This window comes from Perca fluviatilis, chromosome 11 (genome assembly GCF_010015445.1).
Source record: "Perca fluviatilis chromosome 11, GENO_Pfluv_1.0, whole genome shotgun sequence".
Taxonomy (NCBI): domain Eukaryota; kingdom Metazoa; phylum Chordata; class Actinopteri; order Perciformes; family Percidae; genus Perca; species Perca fluviatilis.
In genome coordinates, this window is record NC_053122.1 from 15,674,695 (window position 1) to 15,697,501 (window position 22,807).

General features: G+C 39.3%; 2 protein-coding genes across 3 annotated transcripts; both read left to right on the plus strand.

Moving 5' to 3' along the window:
* The first annotated feature begins 3,699 nt into the window (after positions 1-3,699).
* On the plus strand, positions 3,700-15,750 carry si:ch211-106k21.5 (leucine-rich repeat-containing protein 38). 2 transcript variants are annotated; one of them, XM_039816943.1, is made up of 4 exons: positions 3,700-3,870; positions 10,565-10,718; positions 11,843-12,005; positions 12,088-15,750. In XM_039816943.1, exon 4 carries the CDS (start codon positions 12,090-12,092, stop codon positions 13,308-13,310), a length of 1,221 nt encoding a protein of 406 aa, XP_039672877.1. In that variant the 5' UTR covers positions 3,700-3,870; positions 10,565-10,718; positions 11,843-12,005; positions 12,088-12,089; the 3' UTR covers positions 13,311-15,750. The 2 variants fall into 2 exon arrangements, with proteins under 2 accessions (XP_039672877.1, XP_039672876.1); XM_039816942.1 differs by lacking the exon at positions 10,565-10,718.
* Positions 15,751-17,960: 2,210 nt separating this feature from the next.
* Positions 17,961-22,486, plus strand: best4 (bestrophin 4). Its single transcript, XM_039814841.1, has 10 exons — positions 17,961-18,003; positions 18,094-18,280; positions 18,376-18,476; positions 18,554-18,787; positions 19,764-19,918; positions 20,184-20,261; positions 21,034-21,186; positions 21,283-21,363; positions 21,443-21,597; positions 21,690-22,486. Exons 2-10 carry the CDS (start codon positions 18,129-18,131, stop codon positions 21,961-21,963), a joined length of 1,383 nt encoding a protein of 460 aa, XP_039670775.1. The 5' UTR covers positions 17,961-18,003; positions 18,094-18,128; the 3' UTR covers positions 21,964-22,486.
* Positions 22,487-22,807: the final 321 nt, after the last annotated feature.

The window sequence follows — 22,807 nt, forward strand, 5'->3', positions numbered from 1 at the left end:
TATGTTTGTGTTTGTTCATTTTAAGGCTTCAACTAATGCTTATTTTTATTATTGATGATATTTTTTTGATTATTGAGTTATGGAATGTCAGAAAACAGCACGAGATGACATCTTTAAATATCTTGTTTTGGCAGAATATCGATGAAATGAAATCCTCACATTTGAGAAGCTCAAATCAGTGAATGTTTTGGGGCTTTTTGTGTGAAATGTGACTGAAACAATGAAGCAATTATCAAAATAATTCTCTGTCAATTAACTTTTTATTCAGCGTATTTCAGCTTGTGTTGTTGGAAAGTTTGTGGATCTACAGTATGTTGAGTATGTTTTTTGTTTCAATTTTTGGGGCATTTCTGCCTTTATTAGAGAGGAAAGCTGAGAGAGAGGAGGGAAGACATGCAGGAAAACCATCACAGCTTAGACTTGAACCCTAGACCTTCTGCGTTGAGGAATAAACCTCTGCATATGTGCGCCGGCTCTACCAACTGAGCTCACCGGCCATAATGTTGAGTATGTTTTGAACTTGTTGAGTGCTGGTTAACACTGCCATCTATTGGTCATACATTTAAATAACAGAGTAGAGGGACAGCTGAAGTCAAAATATGCAAATAAAAAATATACTGTAGTGAAAGGAGAAAGTTTACTTAGCAATTCCATTAGAGAGCTGATGAGACAATGTGTGAGAATAAATACATACATACTTAGTTTAAATTCCTTTTGATGTAACATATATTGATTAAAAAATGACAATTGGCTTCGACACTTAACTTAATATGAAAGATAAATATTAGAATTAAAACAATCTACCCGTGTAATATATAACCAGTGAAGTGCTAACTATCAAAGGAAGTGTAGAAAGAACGTATTAACTGATTAAATAAAGAACTTCTTAATGAGCAATTGATCAATTCAATTAAACTTGGAACCAATCAAAGTAATGTAAACAAATTGAGTTGAAATAGCCGTTGATAATGCTATATTTGCAAATGACACCACAGGGATCAGAGAAGAAAAATAATGAACTCATCTTAATCAGCAATTAATGGTTGCCATGGTGATAGTACCTGCTGAGTGACCCCTGGGTTAACGGACCGATTTAAGTCCCACAAAACTCCAAATTAGTGTATATCGGTAGTGGCAAGTACATTTACTCAAGTACTGTACTTAAGTACAATTTTGAAGTAGGCCTACTTGTACTTTACTTGAGTATTTCTATGTTTTTTTGTTGTTGTTTTTTCCTACCACCACCTTCGGAGGACAACTTTATTTTTATTATAGAGCGATATTTTTTATATACACAGTAGCCTATGTTACATTCAGATTTAGAATTACATTCAGTGCATTAACGGTTGCCCCACCATGACGATTCACCCTGTTTTAGTGAGACCCTGGATCCATATAAGGGCAGGGCGGATTTAAAGCACCACGTACGAAGTGTAACACATAACACATAAAACGCGACAAGGTGACAAACAGAACAACAGAAGGAAGTGAGACGGGACAACAACAGAACTGACAAGACGGGACTGGACAGGATAGTTGACAAACACCAGAATGTATCATTAAAGGGGTGATAGAATGCAAAACCGATTTTACCTTGTTATAGTTGAATAACGACAGTTCGGTGGGTAAATAGGACATACATAGAAGCTTAAAATCCTATTGACACCCCTTTACTATGAAAATATCATATTTTGAAACTGCCGCTGAAAACGGGCGAATCTCAACAAAGCTAGAAGCTTACGTAAGCATCTCAAGACCTGTTCCTTTGTCACGCCCATGGGTGTATTTAGAGAACAGTCACGCCCCAACATTTACATAGGCTACACAACTGACCTGAGATCAGGTAGTCTTCTGAATCTAGGTCGCGCAGATCTCTGCTATTCCATTACAAAATTCACATCTGAAACTTTTTTATGCGAGAAATCAACTATGTAGAGGTCAAATATGGGCCGTTTTACGAAAATTGATGTCTAATTGCAAATTTTGTCCGACTGTGTGTCGGAGTTCAGCGGCCGGTGCTGCCTGCGTTGCTGCCTCGCCGCCTGGCCTGCCTTCCTTCACAGACCCCGGCCTGCTGTGAGCTCGATTGAGCTCCGTCAGGGCTGGCAGCCCACAGCACTCCATACCGGCGCAAAGTCACCGTTTTGTGGGTTAATGGACTACTAAACGCCGCTGCCTGGACAGAGCTCCAGGGCCTGCAGCTCCCCTCTTCCTGCTAAATGCCCTGTGTGTGTGAGTGAGAGCGTGGTCAGCGAGCTTGTTACGCCAGCAATCTCTTACCACAGGTTCCAGTTAATCTTATAATGTGTGTAATTATAATGTGTTGAGTTATTTAAACAAACGATCGGTGAAATAAACACCGCTTGTCCACAAGTCTCATTGATAGAGCCTGCGGCTGGATGGAGCTAGCTCTATCAATGATTCTTTTTTTGATTCCTTTTTGTGCCCATATGGAGAAGTAAAAAGGTTTGTTCTGTAACATGAACACTGGATTGTGCCAGAGTGGGGTGAACTTGTTTAATTCTAGTGATGATTTTGTGATTTGGTTTGTTTTCCACCAGGCTGTCAGAGTTGAATAGATGGTAATGCGTTGACAGAAGTTGGATTTCTTGATTGATTGTGAGAGGAAGGGGAGATCTGCAATTGGGATGTTTGTACATTGGTTTTGTTCCAGTTCCAGCCACGTGTAATTGTGCTTATGTATATTGATCCATTTAACTATGTACTGTAATTGATTTGCCAGGAAGTAGTGATAGAAGTTTGGTGCCTCAAGCCCACCATGTGATTTTTTATTGTTTGTGTTGAGAGTGATATTCTCGTTTTTTCAATAAAATTGTGTTGTTAATGAATTGAGAGTTTTGAACCATTTGTCTGTAGGAGTGATAGGGATCATAGAAAAAAGGTAATTAATCTAGGGTAAAGTTTTCATTTTGACTGCAGCTATTCTTCCACTGAGTGTGAGTGGGTGTTTAGACCAGCGTTTATATTCGTCTTTTCCTGAGAAGGGGAGTATAGTATAACTACTTTATACTTCTACTGAATGTATTTGATTACTTTGCAGATTCTGATTAATAATACAAGATATGGCCTATAATCAACAAAAATGGTGATGTAATATTATATATTAGGATAAAACTGTATTGATCCCCGCATGTATTCACAAGCATGTAATGAAGTTAAAAGTTGCCTCACTTTTGCCAGCTGCAACATTAAAGTGATGAACACATTAATGCATCAATAATTATAATCCAACTATAGCCTAATATAGCCTAGACTACATTATTCTGAAATGAGCCATTCTGCAAAATGAGTAGGCCTACTTTTACTTTTGTTACTTTCAATATACATTAATGCTAATTCTTTTGTACTGTTACTTTTTAGGAAAAAACATGAATACATGACTCTTGTAACAGTTTAGTGAGAAAGTTGGTTCAGCCAGCAGGGGGCGCTTTGCGGTCACAGCGCTGCAGCAGCTCCTTTCAACTTTGTACCGAACTCTGTAGGCCTAAAGATCAAATCTGTCAGCTTCAAATCGCAGATAGACGCACTTTGACCTAACACTGTGTATGATTAAACATGATCTACACCCTCACACACACACACACGCACACACACACACACACTCACACGCACGCATGCACGCACGCCCACACACTCTGAAAGCTGTATTTCCACATTCCGCTCGGAGGGAGACACACCCTCAGATCCGGAGGAGAAGAGGTTCAGCTGGGACAGTTGATGGGATGCAGAGAGGAGAAAGACGCTGCTGCTGGCTGCTGCTGCTGTCGCTGCGGGTGATGTTTGGATCCTCGATCCCTCGTGATCTTCTGACACAGAGCAACAGGGCTGCAGCAGGCATGCCAAACACAGGTAAGACAACACCTTTTTTTACGTTTTATATCTCAAACAGGTTTGCATTCATGTTTTGGGGTGTTTACCAGTATTTATTTATTTTTTGTATATTTGCAAGAGCTTTAATCATCCACGCTGGGTGCAGCTGCAGTTATGGTGGGTTTTAACTTGAAGGTATTATTGTGTGTTTTGTGTTGAACTGCAGCCAGATAATGAGCAATACTGAGGTCATGGGTCCAAGTCCTCCCTCATGCAAACACACCCCTCTTCAGAAAATTTGACCAGACAGCAAAAAAAGAATTACATTATCTCATTAACTGGGGGTTTTCTACATTTTATTGACACTGTTAGACACTGTTAGATTATGTTCTTGTAAAGTTTATTTCCCTACATGCTGTTTAAAAGACCTCTCCTGGCAAAGTACTGAATCCTGAATCATTTTTATTTTCTTTCTCTAAATTAGGGATATTAGCCTTTAATTACTAGAATTAACTTTCGATTGTTGGACACATACAAATATTTGTTGTATGAAAAGGAGAATTGAGGCCGTTATTTCAGAGGAAGCTCTGCTGCCAGAGAGGATGTGGCACATTGTTAGCTAGTGAGATCACCCATGTTCTCCAGATTGAAACCCTGTGGGCACTCTTCACACCCTGAGAGGAGATGAAAATCTCTCTATTTAGATGAAGAGGCTTCACGCTTACAGTTCTGGTTCCGAGGTTCAATGAAGGTCAACTAGTGTCTCTTGTGTTGTGTGTAACTTCGAAATCCAAAGAACAACTCATCTGTCAAGTGCTTTACACAAATTTACAGAAACCTCAAAAAGTGCAGATCTCCCTCAGCTGTCAGATTCTGAAAAGTGTTGAGTGGTGAGTTGACTCTAACCTTTAGACTGCCTCTGTTATCAGGCTAAGTTAAGTTATCTCCACTAAGTTCAGTGAGTTATCTCCACTAATGAATGCGTGGAATACAAAAATCTTACTTCATCCTAAATTTGCTCTTTTATTTGTATTTCTTTTTTTTTTTACAAAAAGTGGACCAAAGCATCCAAATCTAAGCAAATTATTACCTACGCGCACCCACACACACCTTTCCTTTTCCTATTCAGAGTGATCGAGCTTTGAATGTATTGTCTGTTGATAGCTATCAGTTAGGACAGAAGCTTTTTATAGAGCAGTGCAGCATGCAAATAATGACAGTTAGAGGATATTCAAAGCTGTATACCAACAGGAGGTCAGTTCACATGGTAATATTTTAGATTATATAGTTTAAGACTAAAAACAAACACTAGTTGTATCCCCTTATCTGAAAAATACTTTATTGTTTTTATCACACCTTCAACTGTATTAATGTGCTTAAAAGCATTAAGTGATTGTTAAAGATGCTTTGTAAATACATTTCCCCAAACATGACTTGATTCACTACTGAACGAAATCTTGAGGATGTTTGAATACATCACTGCTTGATAATGAACAGAAACTAAAGGTGCCCTGCCACACAAAAACGTTTTTACTTGCATTTTTTGAAATATGTTAGGTCCATATGTGTTTGTGTTATGTGGTGAATGTGAAAATGAACTGCTACCTCCTCTGTCAGCTCTAGCCACTGAAAAAGCTGGTCAGTCTGACATCATGTTGTCTGAGCTCATGACTATTCATGAGCTCTCCCAGTTGTGCTGGGTAAAGGATGCTGATAGCCAGGCTCTCATTGGCTAGCTGTTAGCCAATCGGAGTCAAGCAGCTTAGCTCGTTGAATATTAATGAGAACTGGCAGAAATCGAGCTGAGCCTTCCTTTAGGCTTTCTATACCACGCTAGAATGGCTTGAAACAAGGTAACCAGGGCATTTTTTCCACAAAAACTGTTACAGAGTCCATGGTAGAACTTCAGACATTACCACAAAGTAATGAAATACGTGTGGCAGGGCACCTTTAAACAAACAGCATCACAAAACAAGAAAAGTCACATATATTTAAAAGTTAAAGCTGCTATAATAAAAAATTTTATATTAAAGCTGGAGTGCGGAAACTTTTGTCTTGCCCTCTGGCAGTGAGAGTAATTACATGTACACTGTCAACATGCTTAAGAAAAGCAGTGGGATTCCTAATAACGACCTTTCACTGTGGACTCTCACCCCTTCCTATCTGCAAGGTATTGGGTAATACAGGTCGACTGACATAGCCTACCGTGTAACTTATCAGAAAGCCACATATGCTGTAAGGAACTGTAAGTGAGTGAGCAAGGTTGGTTGATGGCGCGCCTTGTGCTGCTCATGTAACAACGTTGTTGTGGGGTTAAAAACTACTCGTTCTGAGTACAAATAAGCTGTATCGGACTATCGGCAGAGGTGTCAAAAGTATTCACATTTATTACTCAAGTAGAAGTATAGATACTAGGGTTTGAAAGACTTCTGTAGAAGTTGAAGTATCAACTCAAGCTTTTTACTCAAGTAAAAGTGTAAAAGTACAGGTTTCAAAACTACTTAAAGTATAAAAGTAAACGTAATGTAAGGGGAAAAAAATGCCTTAGCAAAAAAACCTTAGCCCCCACAGGGGCCTATAGTGCACTACCCCACCTGCACAAAAAAACATTTTTCTAAAGGCCATATTTTCAAAGGCTGTTATATCAAAATCATACCTGCAAACTCATAAGGGCTGAAAAAGGTGACACATCTCCGAGTCTGTGTTTTTCAGACAACGGCAGCTACAGTCTTGTGTTACAATCCTCTACAGTGAAATACAGAAACACTTTTACACTGTTTAGCTGTCAGCATTTTAACCGTTTTTACTCCAGCTGCTAGCTAACGGTAGGCTAACTGCTGTCGAGTGTAGTGTTAACTAGCGTCCCGTGTGGCGATGTTTCAGTTCCCTCTAACGTCCGTTTTCGGAGCATTAGTGAGAAGCGCAGGCATTTAAGTAGCACCTAAATAAGGCAACGAAATCCGCGTTGCTATTCGGTCCGGTAGATAACGGTCGTTAAGGCACCGGTGCCGTATTAGCACCGGGTCTGTGCAGGTGCGATGGATCGCGTACAAACCAATAGGGTGTTCGAATGGTATATGTTTATACTTCTCATCCAACCACAATCAAATTCACTCTATCCGGATGGCGCGATTTATCTGGATAGGTTTTTTTGAATGATGACAAGCCGTAATGAAAACAAGCCAAACTGAAATAGGAGTAATGAGGCTATTTTTAAAATGTAAGGAGTAGAAAGTACAGATAATTGGGTGAAAATGTAAGGAGTAGAAGTAAAAAGTCTGCTGTAAAATAATTACTCCAGTAAAGTATAGATACCCAAAATGTGTACTTAAGAACGGTAACGAAGTATTTGTACTTTGTTACTTGACACCTCTGGCTATCGGCATACATCCGGTGCACCAGCGCGGTAATGGCACCACCCAAACAAGAAACCACAACTCCGCTACACTGAGAAATGAAGAGTGCTTTCCCCGGTGCCGATAGGCTTAATCAATATTGTGTGAATTTGTTTAGCAAGGGCTTGAATGTAACGGATGTTCATTTACATGTAATAGATCCACACTCTAGCTTTAACAATGGATCAAATGGCTACTTGTATGCGAAAGAGGTATGATATGAATTATCACCCGACTCCGCAGTTCCTCTCAGCTCTACAGAGCTTTTTTGCTCGTTTAGTTTTTTTACTGCCCACAACTTTACTGTTTGGGCTCACCGCTCTCATCCTTTCCAGCAGCAGGCAACTGGTTTCAATGAAAAAGTTGTACGCTACCTGTCCAGCATCAAACAGCAGTTAGACAAAGTTGGCGAACCAGCTGGAGAAGATAATGGAGCACTTAGCAGCAAAGAGCCAGATATTTACCTCAGGAGTCGGTAGAGACCAAAAACAGAGCTACAGTGAGGGTGAATACTGGATTTATATTCAGCAGGTGGCCAGAAACATGACTTCATGCGAATGCTAATGTTGTTCTGTGTCTGATGGTGCATGTGTAAAAGTAAGCAACAGTTTGCTAACACATTTGCCATACCAATCAATACATGCATGGTATTACAGTTTTTTTCAGTTGCTTAAGCACAATTTTGAAAACAGGGACAGTCTTTTTCAAAATACTACACACAATTAGCACAACCACACACCCAATTAGCAGAACACCTCAGACCCTTTGCAAAATGAAACACTCTTGCAAAAACTATACACTAATTTATAAAAAACATATTTTGTTACCATATGAAACACACGTTTTATTTGACTTAATCCTGTTTAAACCAGAGACACACTGCTGTTGCTAACCTAAAACACTTTTAGCAATTCTACTTCTCAGTGATTAGAGTACTGTAAATGAAGTACACAGAGAAAGTGCAAATTTACAATAAGTTCACCACACACTACACTAGACCAATGCTACAGACTGAGGAAAATATAATTTATTTCTCTCCATATACCCAAATCAATCAACATGTCAACATGGAGAATCACAACAAAACATGTCCCAGTTTTCATGCTACTACAGTAGTGTGCATAACACTGTTAGCTCAGCAAACAACATACAAACATAAAATACGGTATCCAGTACAGGTTACAATCACAAAAATACACAGAAATACACAGAAAAATACTAGACATTATCTCTTCGCCTAGCTGGATCTGACCAGAGAATTTCATCAACATCACAGGCAAACATCCTCATTGGCAAGACAACTGTCTTGAATGTCGAATCCATCCTTGCGCAGCTGCAGTATCGACTTGGTCACAAGCGTCCTCCATGGCCTGAATGAGGGGTACCTGAGCCTGCGGCCCGGAGATCGAAAACCCTCGCGTGAATATGGGCCCCCTTCCTCCTTGTCATTCTCGACCCTCAATCCTCAAATGTCACAGGGAGGGGTATCAAAAGTGCTGATATGGTGCATACAATGAGCAGCTGATTACTGTAACTGTAGACAGATTTTCTTTTACTCGTTTCCTTGTCGAAATGTCCTTATGACAGATGCCGCTGTATATCTACTAAGATTTGGCTGAACTCTTAGTCCAGTCTCCCTCAGCGTCAGTCCGTGGTTCACAACATGGTCCACTAGTGTTGCGCAACTTTCATTTGATAAATTTGGTCCTCTTCTTCTTTGAGCATATTCTCCGGCTTCAGGTCTTCCTCTCCCTCTTCCTCTACCTCCCCCTGGCCTCTACCTCTGGGTGGGCCTCTTACTCTACCTCCTTCTCCTCCTCTGTGGATTCTCCCTGTCACTCTCAGTCTTTTTCTTCTGACTCCTTCCATTTTGGTTGAGGGCAGGTGAACTTACCTGCTGCATTTTATATAGTGCTTAAACCTGATTGGTGTGTCTACAATTAAGCAATCATGTGTTTTCATACCTGGTGGCTGTGTTTAACCAATTGGTTCATGGGTGTGTTCATTTGAATGCCTTTGCTTTGAAATTGCAAGGAAATGACATCATGATACATTTCTGTGTCAAATGCATACAAGTGTGTTTAGTGTTTTGCAAATCACTGTGTGTGATGTTTTGCAAAAAGTGTGAAGCTGACAATGTGCTTACAGTTGTGCAGATCTAGGCTAGTGTTGTGCTCCTTGAGTGTAATGTTTTGCTACTTGTGGGAAAGTTTTAATTTTAGTGTGTAAGCAATTGTAAAAAACTGTATCCTAAATGGTCAAACATATGTTAATATTGTGTTCTCGGCTCGTTTCTGCTGCTCCCAAGTGGCCAAGAAATCACTTTTTAATCAAGGAAACCCTATATTAGCATGCAAGCATGTAGTTTTAGTCTCAAGACCATTTAAAAGACAGACTTTTCTTAGTATAAAACTGTCTCTGCACACTACTTGAGTTCATTTAGCCTACTTAGTTACTTTCCACCACATTGGCTGAATAACGGCAGGTCAGGTTATATTGTATTGTCACAAGGCAGTCTAATTAAATCTGGGTAACATATCCAACCTTCTTCATACCTATAACATCTCATCCTCCCATATACTCTGTCAAAGACTCTGCGCTCTTCACATGTTGGATATATTAGATCATTTTTACAAGCAACAAAGGGTCAGTTTCTTTCCATTGACACGCACTTCCTGCATTTGTTCGAGAGGCGTTTGCTGCTCTTCTGAAGTCAAGGCTGATAATCTACATGTACTCTTCTTATTTCCATTGTTGTTGTTTTCTGTTTGGGACTCTTAAAGAGGAGTTCCCATTGATTGTTTTGCATAAAGGTGCATTTTGGTGTTTGGAGCTTGACGCCATAGATGTATCATAAGAAATGGTTACTTGATTGCAAGATGGCGTTTGTTCATTTTTAATGGAAGTTGCTGCTGCTAGATAGAGATACAGAACATCAATACTCACATATCTTAGACATTTTCAACCAAAAAGAGTTAAGATATATATATGGACAGAACAAACAATTTATGTTGTTTTTAATTGGCAATAATGATTATTTTCATTGTTGATTTGTCTGCCTATTATAGTTTCTCCAGTCATTGAATAATCATTTGGTGTAGCTAAGATATTTTAATGTCTTATTTGGTGTACAGCCAAGCCCAAAAATATACTTTTTCCTGTAAGAAATTGCTAAGAAAACGAGCAAATATTCCCATTTTCAGAAGCGGAAACAAGTGGATTTCAAGCATTTTTGCTTAGAAACATACTTTATCCATTATCAAAATGTACTATCTTTCGACGTATTGTTTCAGATGTACGTTTCTCTGTTTGATTGTTAGTTGTGTCATTTCCATTAGCAGGTGAAGTGAGGTTTCTTTGTGGTTAAGAGGTCTAGATGATCCCAGCTGACAACGGTGGTCCTACTTAAACCCTCCACTGGTCATGAATTGGCCCTGTTGTTTGGGGAGTTAGCACATTCCTGCCTCCGAACTGTGGAGCAGCTTTATTGTGGTGAGTGAGGAAGTCTGATGTCACGACCAAACACATTCACTCTCCCTCTCTTCCTGGCTGCTTTACATGTAAAGTCCTTCAGAAAACACAGCCCTTGTATATGTCAACCACATCTGTTTTTTATGTTCAGGCAGCGTCACAGAGAACCTAGGAGTTTTAGAAAGTGACCATCAATTAGTTTTATTATGTCTCCAATAGCAGAGTTTCCCAAATGTTGTAATGCCACGGTCGCTCAAACTAGACACACGGAAGGAATGAAACCTGAGATTAAAGTAGTCATACAGGGGTAATTTCTACTACATGAAATAAGCAGTTTTACATTATTTTAGGGACCTTCTCAAACCTCGTCAGGGTCATTTATGCTGTTTTCTACTGTACAAATGTGCCTTGCCTGTTTGTTCCTTTTAATTTTAACATTAACCTGCCCACTGCACTGTACTTTGTTGGACATGCCCAACCCATTCATGTTGAAACATAGTAAACAACATGTACGAGTGGAGAGATGAAAAACATATTTTTCTGTTTCCCAACAGAATTCACAATATAGGCCTGTTGTCTGGCAACTGAAATTGTAGTGTTTTATTCCAAGAGCAATTCACATTTTAAACTGAAAACAAAAATCCATCTTTCTCAATAGGATTTTATTCTATGTTTCAATCTTTTATGCATTGTTTTAGTGTATTTTAATTGTATTTTTTACTACTGTGGTTTTGACTTGATGGTTTCCTGTCACATACTTGTTTGTTTCAACTCAAAAACAATACAATTGTTTTATATCCTATTCTACAGTAATGCCTGTATTTAAAGACATTGTCAATACATTTGAAAGTTCAGGTTAGTTGTCGAGCACGATCTCATACTGAAGCTGATGAAAACACTGATTGAATGAATGGAGTCTGGGAATTTGAAGTAAAATAATTCATTTTTTTGGAGTAAAACCTTTTTTTTTTTTACAGTACATCAGATTTGAGAGAGTTTACAGTCTAAGTAAACTCGTTAACCTGCTTGTTTAACTACTTTACGCTCCAGCTTTACCTTTGAGTAATGTTTGTACAACTACCATCTGCCGATTAACAGCAGCCTTCACGTGAAAGTCATTGTAGCATCTGTTTCCTCTCCAACAGCCAAACACTGGACTCCTGATCCCTACTGACCCGTGTCACCATGCCAACTCCCACGATCCTCACAGCAACAACAAATCCTCGGAGAAGTTGCTAGGTTTACAACTGTGAGCCTACATAAAGTAGATCTCCTCCAGGGCTGAGAGAAAGAGCGACCAGAACAGAGGTAGGGCTGCCTGAGAAAGAGGCATGGGACACTATGGCATGGTGAAGTTACAGTCTGTGTTTTAATGTATTTTCTGTTTCAGAGATGGCTTGCCAGTGTGGTGCCCTGCTGATTTTAACATTGCTGGTGAAGATGGGACAGGTGGGTGGATGTGTGTGTCCAGCAGCCACCATTTTGTCCCAGTTTCCCTCTGTGGTTCCTGCTGACGTCTGTTGCTTGAACTACTCCGGCTCTGCTTTCAGCCTTGTGCGCTGGTCTGTGTTTACCAATGAGACAAACATAGAGACGCTGGATCTCTCCTTCTGTAATATCAGTTCTGTTCATGTGAGTGGCAGAGACGTCTCTACGTTGCAGAAGGTTTACTTAGGTCATAACAGACTACCAGCGTTGCCAAGGAATTTTCTGGCCAACCAGCAGAGCCTGATAGAGGTGGATTTGAGCGAGAACCTGATTCAGCAGCTTCCTGAGGGTTTTCTTCAGGACTCAGACAGCCTCCAGAAACTGTATCTGCAGGGAAACCAGCTACGCTTCCTCCCAGCCTCTGTGCTGCAGAAGCCCAGTCTGCAAACGCTGGAGCTGGATGGGAACCCCTGGGACTGCTCCTGTTTGTTCATGGAAGCCTTGGAGGAAGGCAGGAAGGTTAACAGGACCACTAAGCTGGAGGATCTGGTTGGGAACTTGACCTGCGTCTCTCCCCGGCACCTGGCCGGCAGGACTGTGTTGTCAGTGAGGCTAAGCGAAGCATGCCGCCCAGCTGGCCTCACTGCACTCTTCATCGTGCTTCCTCTTCTCATCCTCTCCACCTTGGTGCTCTGCTGGTGCTGTGGGAGGAAGAGGAAGGAAGCACCTGTAAGCACCTCAAAAAAGAGAGCTTCCACCTCCAGCTGCAATGGCCAGAAGCATCACAGCAAGCAGAAACCTGCAGCAGCTGAGCAGAATAAAGCTGGAAACTGTGGCAATGAGGGGATCCTGAAGAACCAGCTGCTGCTACGCCCATCATCCACCCTCCTGGGCAGCACCAGGGACATCTATGAAGAGGTGGAGATTAGGCTGGGCTCAGTGGAGTCTCTCCCACGAGTCTCCTCACACGGTTCCAGCTCCACAGATGGGAGGCAGGGCCCCCAGGGGCCGGACAGGGCCAGCAAGACAGACCTGGACACAGTCAGTGTGACAGAAGTGATGAAAGACTCAACTGACAGGGAGAAGGCTTACCTGACCCAGTCAACAGAATACTACAGCCTGGTGCCGGGTATTGAACTGGAAGACTCGGACCACGGCGAGTATGAGAACGTCGACCTCTCATGACACCATGTTAAAGGAATAGTTCAACATTTTGGGAAATAATCTTTTTCTTGACAAGAATCAGATGAGAAGATCTGACCCACTCACATGTTTGCGTGTTAAAAACCCTTAAAACCTATTTTCTCAATCAGCTTTTCAGTATGAGTGATGAGGTTTTTTATGAACACAAAATGTTTGGTTAATTCACACAAGAAGCAAGCAAGTTACAGTATCTATTGAAACAGAATGTGTGGTCCAACCACTGTGGTATCACATTGAAAGAGGAAATTATTTAATCAGGAGCTTTTCCTGTGGGACCTGAGGAACGCGGTGACGGTTTGAAAGAGAGGCCCACTTTTTTTCACTCTGGAAAAAAACTAAGACATTTATTTTATTTAATGTTGCACTCCATGAAAATGTACACTGTTGTTTTCACATCTTTAGCAAAGAACAGGCAAGCATTTGTATGTACTTTCCTGTACCTCACCCACATATGTATATATTATTATTATATGTATTCCATGTTACATATTATACTGCATACAGGAGGTTCTGGTTCCTTCACCTTAAGCTGCACCTCAAGTACGTAGGTGCCAAACAATGACTAATTCCATTGCAATGCTCACAGTTAATTTATTGTGAAATGTGGAATGTAATGCTTAGGTGAGAAATCAAAATGTATACACATCATTGTTAAGCAAGGATAAAAGGCCTGCTCATGCTTTATGTCACACACTAAAACTTGCATATATGTTTTCACGGTGGTCACGCTTTCACAGCTGGGTTAAGATAAAAAATCTCTGTAGTGCCAGTTCAGTAAACTGAGATACAGAGCAATTCTGCACAGTGGTGCTAAAACATAATGACACTGGAGAGGCGGCCTACACAAAAGACACGCAATAAACTATCAGGGTCATCGCTAAAGGTGCAGGATGCAGACACTGGATTGTTATAAGATGTGGAAAACAGACATCTCAGTGCTATTTCGCGTTCAGTGAGACAGACACAGATGAGGGAGTGGGTGCAGCTACATGGGTGTGGAGCTTCCTGGAATTTAAAACAACGGACGTGTATTTTTTTTCCAGAAGCGTTGTCACGTATTTTACATCAAAGCTTTATTCATCAATATTGTAAGGTTTACTGCCAGAAGCCCATAGGTCAAAAGACAAGCAAATAAGTGAATGTTGCATTTTGTAATTTTGTACACTGAGAAATAACATAATTGTAAACATGACCGTGGCTACTGGTCACTGAGTTCATGTCCTCTGTATTTTGTTTCTTTGTTTATTTTTAGGCAAAAACGTTTTTAGCAACCTTTTGGGAAACTCTGTTTGTCTGTTTGTTCTGTTGTTGCTACGCCTGTCAGACTGCACATACACAGTTAACAGTGAGAAAAGTGGCAGATTTACTATAATTGGTGATTTTTTTTTTAAACAATTGGGTTGACAATTGGGTTTATTTCTAGCTGGTGACCATTTTCATTTTGCTGGCTGAAATTGAGATCACTGGCAGATTTAATTAGCTGTAGCTAACTAGCTAGGTTAGCTAATTAAACTAACAATAGTTCCATTAATTTGTTGAAAACACTCTCAGGCAGATAACACTAGCTTAATCTCAAAAAGCATCTAGGACCATTAATACTACAATAAATAGTGAATGGGGCCTTTTTTAACGTAATTTTTTAACCCTACAAACTGATGATTTTAGTTGAAAGTACGCTTAGTTACTAGCCTACTGTAGCTAGTAAGTTAGCTATAGCAGGACATGTTGACGATTGAAAGATATGTTACAGCAGATAAACCCTTTTTTTTCTTGAGATTACAAGTAGTGTTCTATAGCATCATATAAATCAAAAAATTGCCTGCTGTACCTGGTTTGCTAAGCTATGATTGAGCTGTTAGCGGGATGGGTTTAACGAAGGGTGAAAAAAACTTCTCTTGTCTTTTGAGACATAGGCTAATATATTTAAATTTGATTACTTTTAAGTTCATCATTTGGATGGAGATAAGAGACCTGGCAGTAACCTTCAAAAATGCTTTGAAACAGCATTAAGACCTTCAGGTTGGAAATCTAATTTACAGAAAGTAGGCTATAGGCTATTTGATGGTTAACTGAATAAATAAAATGTGAAAAATCTAAATTTATTGTGGTTTATGGTCAAAAATTTCAAAGGAATGAGGCCCATGACCTTGATATTTCAAAAAGTTATTAAGTTGGAAGTACAATTAGGGCTTATGGAGTGTTTAGTGGTAAAAACTGCTGCAGTGACAGCTAAATAACATGTAGGACTAGTAGCATGAATAATCCTTCTCTGTTAAAACAAAATGGGTATACTGGTATATGATACATAATAAAAGCACTGATTTTCATCATTATGTTTATACTGGCAGATGCACTTGCACAGTTTTTTGTTTGCAAAACATTAAATATTGTTGAAAGAAAAATAAATGTTTTTTTTTCTAGATCTCTGGCTCAGGATTGTGTATGATGATGATGGCAAACAACACAAAATATAGAAGAAAGAAAACCCAAACTGTGTCATTAGCTCACTGCATTTTTTGAGAGCATGCTCCAGATCTTGTTTTCCGTGGCCCCTCAGCGCTTTCTGCCCTGACAATGACCCAGGCCTGTTCCAGCTACCTGAAATGCCACTTTTCCTTTGAGCTCTAATTTCACTCACCGTGGGAAGTCGTAATTACAGCATTGGGTTACCCAAACGATCAGTCTGTCCTGTTCTCAGTGGTCTGAGCCCACGACCAGTAGATCCGGTAGCTGAGGCCAGGAAATGACTGAGCAGAAAACAGTTGTTGGAGTATCCATGGATGCTAATCTGGGAGTTTATTTTATCTAGATCAAGATCACAGAGCAACCACTGAGTCTAGATTTAGACAGGATGGAGACACAAACATAAAAGTGGAAACTCTTTGTGAAATAGTTTAAAGAAGTATATTAGGCCTTTACTTAAGTAAAAGTAGCAATATCACAGTGTGGAAATACTAATAAGTAAAAGTTCTGCATTCAAAATCTTAATTCAGTAAAAGTACATACATTTTAGCATCAAAATATACTTAAAGTACAAATAGTAAGTTAGAATGTCCCATTTCAGAATAATATATCACTGGATAGGGGCGCCCTGGTAGCTCACCTGCTTGAGCGTTTACCCCCATATACCAAGGCCAAGTCTGTCAATTAAAGAGCCTTTAGGTGTCTTTGTTCATAACACAGACAGTGGGGCCTCAGGGCTGAGGCTGAGAGCCCTGCTTCATATTACAAGAGCACCATCTGGTGACAGGAATGAAAACTAACATTTATCAGCCAATCAAAACACATTGAAAGTAATTTTATTGTGATGAATGCATTGCATACATCTATTGGTAATAAAAGCAATAAGTTGCAAATACAGACTATGTGAGACTCATGAGCCTTTTGCAGCTGAAGAATAGGGAAGTCCACAGTGATCACTTGTCCAGGCTCTGATGGAGGATAGATGGCCTCATAAATATCCTGTCGGGAGAGCAAAATAAATCAGAGTCTGCTTTATCTCTGACTCAGAGATAAAGCAGACTCTGATTTACAACAGACGGCTGTAACAATGTGAAAAACAAACAAGTGAGCAGAGCACAGCAGCCAATGACATAAGGCTAAGAGATGTGTGGGATCGATCCATTTGACACTGTAAAGGTGTGTGTGTGTGTGTGTGTGTGTGTGTGTGTGTGTGTGTGTGTGTGTGTGTGTGTGTGTGTGTGTGTGTGTGTGTGTGTGTGTGTGTGTGTGTGTGTGGTGGTGGGGGGGGGGTGGTGTTTTATTTGATTTTCGATTCGATGGTAGGGCATTGGATTTACTTAGATAACAGGTCCAAAGTACTTACTTGATTTTTGTAGCATCTGGAAAAGACATGTTAGGAGAAATAATTTGAATTTTTTGAATTAGAATTAATTAACATCAAAACATTGTTTTATAACCTCATTCAATTTGGGTAAATGTTTTTATGTTGTTTTATGTATTGTGTGTATTTATGCGTGTATGCAGGTTGGTCATGTATGTTTGAAATGTATGTAACATGTACGTTTTCTGTTTTTCTTTTTTCTGTTTTGCAATCTCTGGTTTAAGTATTATATAAATAAACATTCATTTTAATTATTATCATTATTATTTCAATTATTATTATTGATAAATTGTTTAATTGATTTTTTTTTTTACATTTAACAGTACTAAGATTCAGCTTGTGACTTGTGACTTTCTGACATTTTGTAGACCAAACAATGTATTGATTAATTTAAGAAAATAATCCTCAGATTGATCATTAGTGAAAAGTCCACAAAAGTCAGGTCTCAATGAATTATCCTGTACACACATCAGCTCTGTGGGAACGCACAAACACTCTAATCCACTTTCTATCCACCAAAGAATTGAACTGAACAATAATCACTATTTGTCAACACTGGGAAATTTGCTGCGATCTTATAGCAAAGATTTGGTGACAGTAATGTAATGACAGCTGACCACCTAAAAGAAGTCCCTAACCATTACCATTTAAGGAAAAAACACAGCATACTCACTCAGTAACTAGGTGTGTATCTGTTTGGCTTCAGGCTCCCAGGTAATAAATTAAAAATCTTAATTTATGATGGTGCAACAGAGAGGTTTAAATTGAGACCCAGAGGAAGAACCTTTCTTCCCAGGACAGCAGGATCAGGTTATGCACCTGCATTCATAGGTAAGACACATCTTTATGTTTTTTTTTATAGGAGATGGTTGTAACAAGGATTATAACATGATTCATGTTTCACACATTCATATTTTACAGGAATTTTCAGCTGTTACAACACAATAAACCCAGACATGACAGTTTCTTACACCCTTGAAGTGGCCGATGCACGATTTTGTGGCTTCTCCAAGCTCCTGTTTAGGTGGAAGGGAAGCATCTACAGGCTGCTTTACAAAGATGTTCTGGTGTTCTGTGGGGTTTATCTGTTTTTCAGTGTGTTTTACAGGTAAATTCGCTGATTTCATGTTTGAATTCTGCTGTTTGCCACAGTGTGGTCGAGTGTTGGCGGCTCATCAGTGGAAGTTTTTCTTTTCCTCACAGGTTCATCCTCACACCAAAGCAGCAGGATCTGTTTGAGCGTATCTCCCTTTACTGTGACCAGTTCACCAACACCAACTTCATCCCAGTTTTGTTTGTACTGGGTGAGTATGATCGAACTGGCTCTGTCTTACACAAGCCACATCTGAAGATAATAATTCATATATTTTTTTCATCCCAGGTTTTTATGTGACTCTGGCCTTTAACCGATGGTGGGGTCAGTACACCAGCTTCCCACTGCCTGATAATCTAATGATGGTGGTGTCCGGGAACGTCCACGGGGCAGACGAGAGGGGTCGTCTGCTGCGACGAACACTCATGAGATACGCCAACTTATCTTCAGTTCTTATCCTCCGCTCCATCAGCACAAGAGTTCACAAGCGTTTCCCAACTTTGGAGCACATAGTGGAGGCTGGTAAGAACAACAGTGAAGAAAAATGAAGTAGATTTACTGCAGTTATAAAGTGGAAAACTACCTTACCTTATTTTTTACTATCACTTCACACAAATATTGCTCTTTTTACTGCACTTTATTTCTCTAACACCTGAAGTTGTTATTATGACTTTGTACAATATGGTTTAGCTTTTAAAATGTAAGTTCATAAAATATGAGACATTACAGAAGTTTAAGTTACCCAGCAAAAAAGATGAAGCTGCTACTTTAAAAATAAAATTCAAGAGAGTCGTGACAATTTTCTTTTAAATAAAGATAATTTTTTGGGCATTTGTAGGCCTTTATTATTGTCAGGACAGCTTAGACTTGAAGGGGGAGAGAGAGGGGGAATGACGTGCAGCAAAGGGCCGCAGTTTGGAAGCAAACCCATGGCCGCTGCGAGGATTGAGCCTCTATATATGGGCACGTGCTCTGTGAGCTACCCAGGCACCCCAGTTGTGACAATTTAACACAAAGCACAAAGGGGATGCCCTTAATTGGTTGATTAAAATCTTTAACATGTAATTAAATGCCTGTTAATACCTACTATACTGGAAGAATTTGATGTTTAAAATGAGGATTTTTTTAAACAAATTGTATTGATCTTTAGCAAAAAACTAAATCCATTATGCCATCCAACAGAAACAGCTCTGCATATACAATATGCATAGTATGCATTTGCATTAGAAAGAAATATTAATAAATTAATTAAAATATTAAATATATGAACAAAACAAATCTGTGTAATACATCCATCCATTCCCATCCCAGAGGTGTCCAGTTTACACCCTACTCTATTACCCCATTACTTGTGCCTGGCTTCAGTTATGAGGTTGCTCTAGGGATGTTTTGATTGATTTGTGGTCAATAAACCTTTTTCGCATTTGCTTATCTGAAAATGTCCTTGAATCACAAACATCTATTACACCTGGAACCTACCTTTCTAATCTCTGTGCAGGATTTATGACTACACAGGAGCTGAAAAAGTTTGAGTCGCTACACTCTGATTTCAACAAGTACTGGATGCCTTTGACTTGGTTCTCAAACCTGGCGTCCAGAGCGAGAGAGGAGGGTCGAGTGAGGGACGACATAGCCTTAGGACTGCTGATGGATGTGTGTTGGCTTTTTTTCTGCAAATTGAATTTATATATATATATATATATATATATATATATATAGTTATGAATGTATATATATATATAGTTATGAGTTATATAGTTATATATGTGTGTATATATATATATATATATATATATATATATATATACACACACCCAATGTAGGAATGAGGGATGTGAAAATTCACTTTAAAGCCCCAGTATGTCTACACATTCTGTATAACTTACTTTAAATGTATAATATGTATTTATGACCGCAGGAGTTGAATAAGTACAGAGGCAAGTGCAGCCTCCTGTTCCACTATGACTGGATAAGCATCCCTCTGGTCTACACCCAGGTAAGATCAGGAGCTCAAAAGTATAACAAGATAAAGCTATCATGAACAAAATGTATTGTTTTTTTTATACTTCATTCGATAGCTACGTATGTATTTTCTTTATAATCTTTAGTTTTAGTTTGAAATACAGTCATACTTTATACAAAATGCAATTCATTACAAAACTGACTTAAACACCAGTGGTGAAAAGTAACAGAGTACATTTACTGTACTTAAGTACAATTTTGAGCGACTTGTACCTAGCTTGAGTATTTCCATTTTCTGCTACTTTATACTTCTACTCTATACTTCTAAATATTGTACTTTTTACTCCACTACATGTATTTGATCACTTAAGTTAATTTATAGATTCAGATTAACAAAACAAAATATAATAAATATAAAAATTATTATGTGATATTATAGATTAAGCTAAGATAAAACTTTATTGATCCCCAGGGGGAAGTCGACAAGCTACTCAGCATTATATAAAGCATTTCAAATTAGCTTCATCTTTACCAGCTGCAACATTAAAGTGATGAACACAGTAATGCATTGATAATTATAATCCAGTGATATACATATTCTAAAATAGGCCAATGACATGATGAGTACTTTTACTTTTGGTACATATAAGTAAGTCAATTTTGACGCTCACACTTTTTGTACTTTTACGTTAAATTTGGAATACAGGACTTTAACTTGTAACAGAGTATTTGTACACTGTGGTACAAGTAGCCTAGTTCTACTACTGTCTATCACTGCCTTGTTTTTTATTTTTTTATCTGTGCAGGTAGTTACTTTAGCAGTTTACTCTTATTTTGCCTTCTGTGTGATTGGCCGACAATTTCTGAACCCTGAGAAAGGATACAAGGATCACAAACTGGACATGTACGTCCCTGTTTTCACCCTGCTGCAGTTCTTCTTCTACACTGGCTGGCTCAAGGTGAGACGAGACATTGATGTTTCACTTGTAGAAAAGAGATTTTGTTTAGATTTTTGTCATGAAAGGGTGATTTCATGATGTGTTTCCACTCTGTAGGTGGGGGAGCTGATCATCAACCCATTCGGCGAGGACGATGACGACTTTGAAACCAACCAGCTGATTGACAGAAACATTCAGGTTTTTCCCCTCAAGGCTTCTCTCCAATACAGCTAGTCTAAAGACCTAAAATGAGCGCTAACTGTTTATAATCCTGTAGGTGTCAATGCTGGCTGTAGATGATATGTACCAGAACCTGGCTCCAATTGTAAAAGACAAGCACTGGGCGCAGAGACATTTCTCCATCCCTTACACTGTGTCGACAGCAGCAGAGACTCTCAAACAGGCCTTCAAAGGCTCCACTTTTGACATGAGGTCAAATCATTTTACCAATATGTTTCAGTGCCTTTTGTTGTTGCTGCACAGTTCACTAAAATCCCAACCAAAACGTCTGCCTGTATTTGCAGAATGAGCGCAGAGGATCTTGAGATTCACCAGCCTGCAGACACTCCTGGAAAGAAACAGTATATACCTCTTAAGGGCTCTTTGGGCGCTGGGCTCGACAGTCCTCTGCAGAGGGGCAATGGTATCCTGCGAGGTGGGAGCCTCCCCTCTCTGATGGTTGTCTTATCACACCCAAACGAGAATGATGCTGATGCTTCCCCTGAGGGCGACATCAACACCACCAACCACAAAGAACAAGAAATGGCTTTAATTAAAGTTGCAGTGGAACACAACTAGTGAAAATGATTGTGACCATGGGCAGATTACGAGACAATGGGCCCCCGGGCACAGACATGCAAAAGGTCACAGACACACAGACTTTATAGTTGTTTAGCCTCTTTTCGTCGTTTTGTGTCTCTTTGTAGTCATTTTGAGTTTGTTTCTGGTTGGTTGGTATGTGTCTCTTCTAGTGACATTTTGCAGGTGAAGGCCAGATGGGCCCTGGCCCCTGACACTTTGGGCCCCCGGGCCTGTGCCCGGTAGGCCCATTCAGTAATCCATCCATGGATGCAACCATTGCATGTTTTTGAACTAGGAATGTTCTTTTATTGCATAACATATATTTCAATTTGTCACAACTCAATTAATTTGTGAAATAAACATATTTGGTCCTAATGTTATTGTATGTTTAAAAATGAATATGATTATTAAGTGCTATCAACAAGAAGTTAGAAATGGCACTGGTATTTTCTGTGCCATTTTTTTCCATGAGCCCTGGGGTCAGCTGATAAATAAAAACTAAACCGTTTTATAAACAGATTCGAACTTCTGGGATCAATTCTCTATAGCGAAATGTTATTAAATCACAAACGACGCAGTAGTAAGTAGTAAGGTTCGACGAGTACTTAGGGACTATCTACATACTACAACACTAACACAAACATATTAATTAATTTAATGATTAAATAAGGTAATGTCTACAAACTTATTTTTAAAAGTAAGTGCTGTAGTACATGGAGGCAATTTATAATTGAGGTAAGTTTGGAGAGACACTATCTTATTTAAACATTAAATTAATAGATAGTTTTGTGTCGGTGTTGCAGTTTGTAGATAGTCCCTAAGTACTCGTCTCACTGCAGTC